The sequence below is a fragment of the Ranitomeya variabilis genome, chromosome 5 (assembly GCF_051348905.1).
Source record: "Ranitomeya variabilis isolate aRanVar5 chromosome 5, aRanVar5.hap1, whole genome shotgun sequence".
In the NCBI taxonomy this organism is placed as follows: Eukaryota; Metazoa; Chordata; class Amphibia; order Anura; family Dendrobatidae; genus Ranitomeya; species Ranitomeya variabilis.
Genome location: NC_135236.1, coordinates 260,363,201 through 260,370,520, shown reverse-complemented (window position 1 = coordinate 260,370,520; position 7,320 = coordinate 260,363,201). Strand labels below are relative to the sequence as shown.

Sequence of the window (7,320 nt, the reverse complement as noted above, 5' to 3'; positions counted from 1 at the left end):
TTCCCTGGCGATTACTGAATCGCGCAGACCTGCTATCACAGGGCCCTATTTACCACAGGAACTCCGAGGCCCTGTGCTTGACGGCATGGCCGTTGAGTCCTGGGTTATAACTCAGGCAGGTTTCTCTCTTGAAGTCATCTCTACCATGATCAGCGCTAGAAAGCCTACGTCTATGCGTATTTATCATCGCACTTGGAAAACCTTCTTTTCCTGGTGCAACGACCGAGGTCGTTCTCCTCTTGAATTTTCCCATTCCTTCCATCCTCAAATTTTTACAAACGGGTTTGGACTTAGGTCTCTCCCTTAGTTCTCCCAAGGGGCAGATTTCAGCCCTGTCCGTTCTGTTCCAACGCAGGATTGCCAACAGATTACAAGTGAAGACGTTCATTCAGGGAGTATCCCATAGGGTGCCACCCTATAAGATGCCGTTGGAACCATTGGACCTTAACCTGGTCCTCGGAGTCTTGCAAGAAGCTCGTTTTGAACCTCTACAGGAGGTTTCCCTGTCCTTTCTTTCATGGAAGGTTGCCTTCCTGGTTGCGGTCACGTCCATTAAACGAGTCTCAGAGTTGGCGGCTTTGTCTTGTCAAGTTCCGTTCCTGAATTTTCATCAGGATAAGGTGGTTTTGAGAACATCCCCATCCTTTTTGCCAAAAGTTGTCTCATCCTTCCATCTCAATCAGGAGATTGTCTTACCGTCACTCTGTCCGGCACCAGTACATCGCATCGAGAAGGCCCTCCACACACTGGATTTAGTGAGAGCTCTCAAGAGATACGTCTCGCGGACGGCGTCCTTCCGCAGGTCAGATGCCCTGTTTGTGCTCCCGGAAGAGCCAAGGAAGGGGTTTCCCGCTTCCAAGGCGACAATAGCCAAATGGATTCGTTCAGCTATTCAGGAGTCCTACCGAGTCAGAGGTCATCCTGTCCCAACAGGGATTAAGGCTCATTCCACTCGGTCAGTGGGTGCCTCTTGGGCCATCCGGCACCAAGCTTCGGCAGCACAAGTTTGCAGAGCTGCGACCTGGTCCAGTCTGCATACCTTTACAAAACATTACCATATTCATTCTCAGGCCTCGGCAGATGCGACTGTCGGCAGACAAATTTTGCAGGTGGCTGTGCCGCATCTGTAACCTGTGGGTACAAGGAGCAATTACAGTTGATTGTTCCCCACCCAGGGACTGCTTTAGGACGTCCCATGGTCCTGTGTCCCCCAATGAGGTGTAGGAGAAACAGGGATTTTTGTGTACTCACCGTAAAATCCTTTTCTCCGAGCCAATCATTGGGGGACAGGACCCACCCTGTTAGCCTAACGGCTTTGGTTTTCTGTGTTGGCTTGGTTTTGACATAGTTCATCCTGGTTAAATGTTAAGCTCCTATTGCTTTGTTACCGAACTGGTTCACTTGGAGCCAGCAGGAGGGTATATACTGCAGGGAAGGAGCTATTCTTTCTGTATTACTTAGTGTCCTCCTAGTGGCAGCAGCATAACACCCATGGTCCTGTGTCCCCCCAATGATTGGCTCGGAGAAAAGGATTTTACGATTGATGAGTACACAAAAATCCCTGTTTTCAAGTTGGACACAAAAACAGCTCAAGAATCAGGCTCATACTTACCTGCATACAGAGGAATGTGCAATTTCTCTGATCAATTGTGCTCTCTTGAAAATGGTAGCCACACTGCACAACCTGCCTGTGATGTGTAAACGTGTTGAAATAACTATGTATTTAAAACCTGCCCCACTTGTACAGCATATTTTCAACAATAAAGGCGAGAATACTACTTCAATAAGTGACAGTCTGCAGCTTTTGTTCTTTTAATAAGCTCTGGGTTTGTTTGCAATGTAATGGATCTTACAGCTGGAAATGTACAGATTGTACTGAATACATATGATCGCAGTTTCCCAATGCTCCCTGCACCCAGTGGCATGATGCAGGGCCATTTACATTCAGTATGGAAGTGTCTGCCCATTGGAAGGCTCAGCAGGCTTATAGGAAAATCTGCAGCCGGAAGGGTTAGGTGAGAAGAGGAAGCTGCCCAGTTTCTATGTCTGTTCCTAATAAATCCTCTTCTGCAAAAAAGAAGGTTTCCTCTGAATCGACCAAAACTCCAAGCAAAGTATCCACTTTCTGAAAAGAAAAAAAATCTCCTTTCAAGTCCGTACGCTGGGGATCCCACAAAACAAATGGAATGTAATCACTCGAGAGCGACACAAGTTTGGTTATTTTTTTGTTATTGTGGGTTATGACCAATTTCTTTGGACAGTAAGTGAAAACAGACAGAATAACGGAGTGATCTACCCAAGACAAGTTGAGCCATGCAGCTGCAACCTTACAAAGCTTTGTGTAACCACAGTGCAGATGCTGCTTTAAATTAAAGGGAATGGTTTATTTATATTGGGCTTAGAAACCACAAATAAAATTAATAATATTAATATAATAATATTTATAATAAAAGCCTCTCTCTTTCTGTTGATCAGTTTGTGTTGATAAAAGGCGTGTTAAACCGTTCTGTGATGGGCTAGGTGGGTAAGGCGTTCGTTAAACATGGCCAGGCTGGTCCTTGATATGTTTTGGCAGCGCATGCCAAATGGTTGCTCCTGGATGCACAATGAGGCACCAAGATAAAGCTATGTGGTAGGGCACAGCTCTTGGCAAGGATGAACAATGGAACCATTATACCGCTTTCAAACCATAAACTCATTGTTCCCAAACAAGACAACAGATTGCGAGCTGCCATCTGATCCCAAAATCCTTTGCTCCCCGCTGTCTGGAGGATCCCTTGGTTTCTGGGGAGATTGTTTGACATTCTTTAATTTCTGCCGTCCTTTCTCAGGATTAAAAGTTCCACGGCTTGTAAAGTGTAAGGGGGTCCCAGAGTCCAGGGTGTCTGCTGAAGAAGGTTCCCGGTAAAAGGGAGATTTGGAGTGTAAGTGGAACCTCTTTCTTCCCAGGTGGGGTAAGCAAGATGAAGCAGTGGGAGAGGAAAGGTTACGATCTCCACTATCTGTGCTGTCGTTGTCTCTCTTGACTGATTTACGTACTCTTGACACTTCCATTCGTGGACCTCGTGTGGAACTCAGAACTAGTGCTCTTTCTGCGGGACGTAAATTAGAAAAGAAAAAAGACAAATCAAACAACAAGTGGTCAAAGAGCAAATATAATATCATGAAAGTACTGTTCTTCTGAGACAGAATCTGTTACCACGCTAATGGAACCCTACTGAAAGCAGTATGAAGTAGGGGATGTAACCCCGATTCGAGATGTCACTTGCTGGGCTTCTTGCTGTAGTTTTGATAAAACACTTGTGTTGCAACTCTTCTAGTCCTGTCATTGATGAGCTCCTGCTTAGCCAGAGCTCAAGAATCTGGAGGACTACTATCTCAGACCCCCACTAGTGATTGGCTGCTTTCTGCCTATACACAATGTTAATGGCGTAGGAGACGCAGCTCATCATTGAGAGGACTGGCAGAGGGGCATTGCATGGCGAATAAACCTCCTTACCTTGACAAGCCAGAGCTGGTATGTCACTCTCCATAAGAAGAAACGTTGCCCCTTAGACCCCAGTCCAGAGCTTCTCAACTAGCCAAATTAGTTCTCATGCTTCACACTGACGAGGGCCAACAGCCCGAAACACCGTGTCTGCGAATTGAGATACTGATTTGGCTTTTATCCTAAGTCATATTGCACGACTCGTTAAAGGGTTGATTGTGACTTGTAGGATTGCTACAACAGGTGGCACTATAGAGTTTAAGTCCTCTTTTTCTCTGAAGAGGCAATTTGCACAGTTGAAACTGTAATTTTATTAAAACTACAGCAAGTATATGACACTAAGCGCTGGAATTGTGGCTTCTTTCCCAATTTTATGCTGTTCTCAGATTGAAAGGGAATCTGTCACCAGATTTATGATCCTCAGACTAACACTGCACAGCAACGCTATAGTAATTTTCAGGAAAGTATTGTGCCGAAAAACACTTGCCCAACTCCTCTGTCTGGCTCTCACAACTACTTTAGATTGGCTGAAAAATAAATTTGGCTGATTTTCTCATTTCAGAAGAAGCGATAACTAACCTGATCTGATGGATGCTGCTCCTTCAGACTCATAGTTCAGGTTCTCAGAGCTGTCTGCAGTCCCAAGAGATGCTTCAGACTCCAAGGTTTCATCATCTGAAGCTCGAGGCTCTAAAGCTAACATTTCATAAGCAAGCTCCTCTCTATTTTAAGAGAAATTTAAAGAAAAAAAAAAAAGAAATATAAAGACAAGGTTATTCACACAAGAATTAACTACTTATGGTCCTCAATACATAGAGACCTCAGTGTAACCAACTAACACACTCTAAGGGCTCTCCCTCAACATTTTTTTGTGGGGTGTGGTTAAATATATACAAAAATGATAGCAAAACTGAAATGTGCGAGGTAGCATTAGTTTTCCTGCCATACTTGCACAGCATATGGATTAAATGTCTTTATTAGCAGAAATGGTGCTCCAAAGACCCACTAAGAATTGTCTGCAATTTTCTCCACTATAATCAATGGGAGTTGCTCTATTTCCTTAACTGCTATAGCCTAGAATGGAAAGATCAATACCATGTGTGTGGTTCACGCTCTATTTAATATCCGGGGCACTGTCATATCAGGCAGATATGAGCTATCCTTGCATTTGTCATAAATGTATTGCAGTGGGAAAACAACTTTAAAGGGGTTCTCCAAGAATGTAATAAAATGGCAGCCCATCCTATTCATATATCAGGTTAGTTTTCTGTCTGAAGAGACACAGCTCCCGAGGACTTATGTCTCAAATGTCAGAGGAGCAAGATCATCAACATACATACTCTGTTTGCTGCCAAAGCAGGGCTGTGGAATCAGAAGAAATAAATCTCATTGACTGAGTGCACATAGAGGACTGAAGCTGGAGGAAAAAAAAAATTGTGCTCAGCCAGAGAAGAGTTATTTCTTCTAGTGTCACAGCCCATCTCTGGCAGCTCACTGTGATACGCGAGTTTACGATCCTGCTCCTTTGACAGTTGAGACACCCAAGTCTTGGGAGCAGTGTTTCTTTAGACTACAATCCTTCCTAACATGTAATTAGGATGGGTTGCGGTTAAAATTGTGGCCATCAAATCATGATCTTTGAGAACACCTTTAAGGTTGTGATCAGCATAATGCCTCATATCTTTGTTAGGCATACAGCAGGCTTTATTGTCGATAGCAATCAATCACTGTGCAACTTTCATTTTCCCATAGCAGTTTAAAACATGAAAGCTGAACTCTGATTGGTTGTTATTGCCAGTTTTAAAAAGGTGGCGTTTGTTTCATCTTTAGTCAACAAAATCATGAACAGATCCAGGCATAGGGAGAATTATTTTTCTTTGTTACTTTACTATTATTTATCCTTTATTGGTTTATAAATACAGAAAGGATACGAGTTGTTCCAAATACAAGGCTGAACAGGCCTAAAACAACAGTAAGGTACTGTACATCATCCACTATATTAACTGCTTGGTTTCATCTTTCTTGAAAGCATACAATGTCAAATATACAGAAGAAAAAAATACAATACAACATAACCAGCATAATAGTATGCTACGTATGATCATGTTCTCATCAACAAAAGTGATGGTGAAACAAAAAACCTTTTCAGCTACAGTAGACGGATCACAATGTTTGTAAAATGAGAGAACTCCTCTCTATTTTCAGCCCTATATGATCCTAGCCTTTTTCTCTAGATCAAAGTTCCCCAACTTGTGGCCCTTTATCTGTTGTAAGACTACACCTCTTATGCCCTGACAGCCAATGGGAAGGGACAAATTCTACACTTTATTCTTGGTGCATTTCTCACAGTAGACAACTGGAAAAACAGCTCTACTTTCAAAAATCTTGCATAAATCAATAGTACAGGTAAATATAAGAAACTTTGTAGTATGTTTTGTCAAAGAAATTTGGTTCTTTCTCCACCCCTCTGCATCTGGAACTCAACATCCATTCTGAAAAACAGCTCAATGCCATCTTGTACAAAACAAGACAGACTTGTCAGCACAGTGAGGTGTCAGGTTGCACATCCGTTTATACTCTAAGGAGAGGGGAGGAAGAAGGTGGAGATAGGAGCAGGGTGAAGAAACAAGCAGATGTATTATCAGAAAGATCCTGCTGATCGTTCTAAAGTCTTTTACTACTCCCCAGTGGATTTACTCCTACGCAGCTCAGGACTGCTGTATAATTTCCTCCACGTTACTGCTTCTATTTGATTCCTATTTTTCATTCCATAGGTATCATACAATCTCTGTGTGTATGCTGTTTATGGGAGATATAGCAGTTAGTCTTTCCCACCAGCTCAGAGTGAATTGCAAATTAGAGGTAGAGCCTGCACAGGGGAAAACTGATTAAAATGCAGGCCACAAGTGGTATAATGATCACAAATAGAGTTTTTCCTTATATACACACAACAGTTTATTCTGAAAACTTACTTGAAAGTACAGTAAATGGAAGAATATCTGGCAATTATACCTAGTGGTGGTGAGGTAGTATAGAACATCCGAGACATTAAAAATAAAATACGCAATTGTAAAAACCTATCCAGATAAATAAGTCATACACTGTGTAAGCTCTAAATAGTGTTGACCAAATGTCTTGCATTACAGTAGAAAGTTCACATTCACCACTCACTTCTCCTTTTGTAGCGTCTCTATCTGCTGGGCTAATACTCTTTCTTCTTGTTGCATGGCTGCCTCTTTTTGCTCTGAAGACTCATCTTCAGAAGGAATAGTGGATAACCCGTGGTCACCTGCTGCATCTGGAACAGGGGAACGCCCAGAAATAACCGGGCTCAGATTTGAGCGAAGTCGTCCTTTCCCCTGAATAAAGTGCAAAGCATGAATACACACAATGGCATAAATTAAGTAAACGTGTGCCTTGTTGGCATATGCTTGCCAGGTTTACATTTTTTAGTTAAAGGTTCAGAAAACTGTTTCCTGCTACTAGAAATGGGAGAACGGAGTTGCAGTACTCCAGTCCATCAGGCAGGTCAGTAATATGTGACCCCTAGACGGGTGGTCTGTAACTCCCCTTAATTCCCAGCTCATCTTTTGATTACCTGGGCTGGTGCGACATCATCATTGCAGCGTGACGCACACGGGGTCGCACCAGCCCGGCTAATCAAGAGAAGAGCCAGGAATGCCAGGAGGTAGGAGATTTGAAGGCCTCCCTTCTAGCACTCACAGAATACTGAGATGACCGATGAACCGAAGTCCTGTAAAATGGTTCTTTGACCTCTACGTGCTGCAATATTGGTCATCACTTGAAAATGTATATTTTATATTCTTATTCTA

The 7,320-nt window shown here is 42.9% G+C and overlaps 1 protein-coding gene across 6 annotated transcripts in view; it reads right to left on the bottom strand.

Annotated features, from left to right (window-relative positions):
• Window positions 1-1,798: 1,798 nt before the first annotated feature.
• The window catches only part of MYO9A (myosin IXA), a 175,229-nt gene continuing 169,707 nt past the window's right edge, over window positions 1,799-7,320 (bottom strand). For all 6 annotated transcript variants that reach the window (XM_077264134.1, XM_077264138.1, XM_077264135.1 and 3 more), the window contains 3 exons: window positions 6,659-6,846; window positions 4,067-4,209; window positions 1,799-3,092 (listed from right to left, as the gene is read on the bottom strand). In XM_077264134.1, coding sequence (XP_077120249.1) covers window positions 2,683-3,092; window positions 4,067-4,209; window positions 6,659-6,846 — 741 coding nt within the window. In that variant the 3' untranslated portion in view covers window positions 1,799-2,682. The remainder of the gene's footprint in view (window positions 3,093-4,066; window positions 4,210-6,658; window positions 6,847-7,320) is intronic.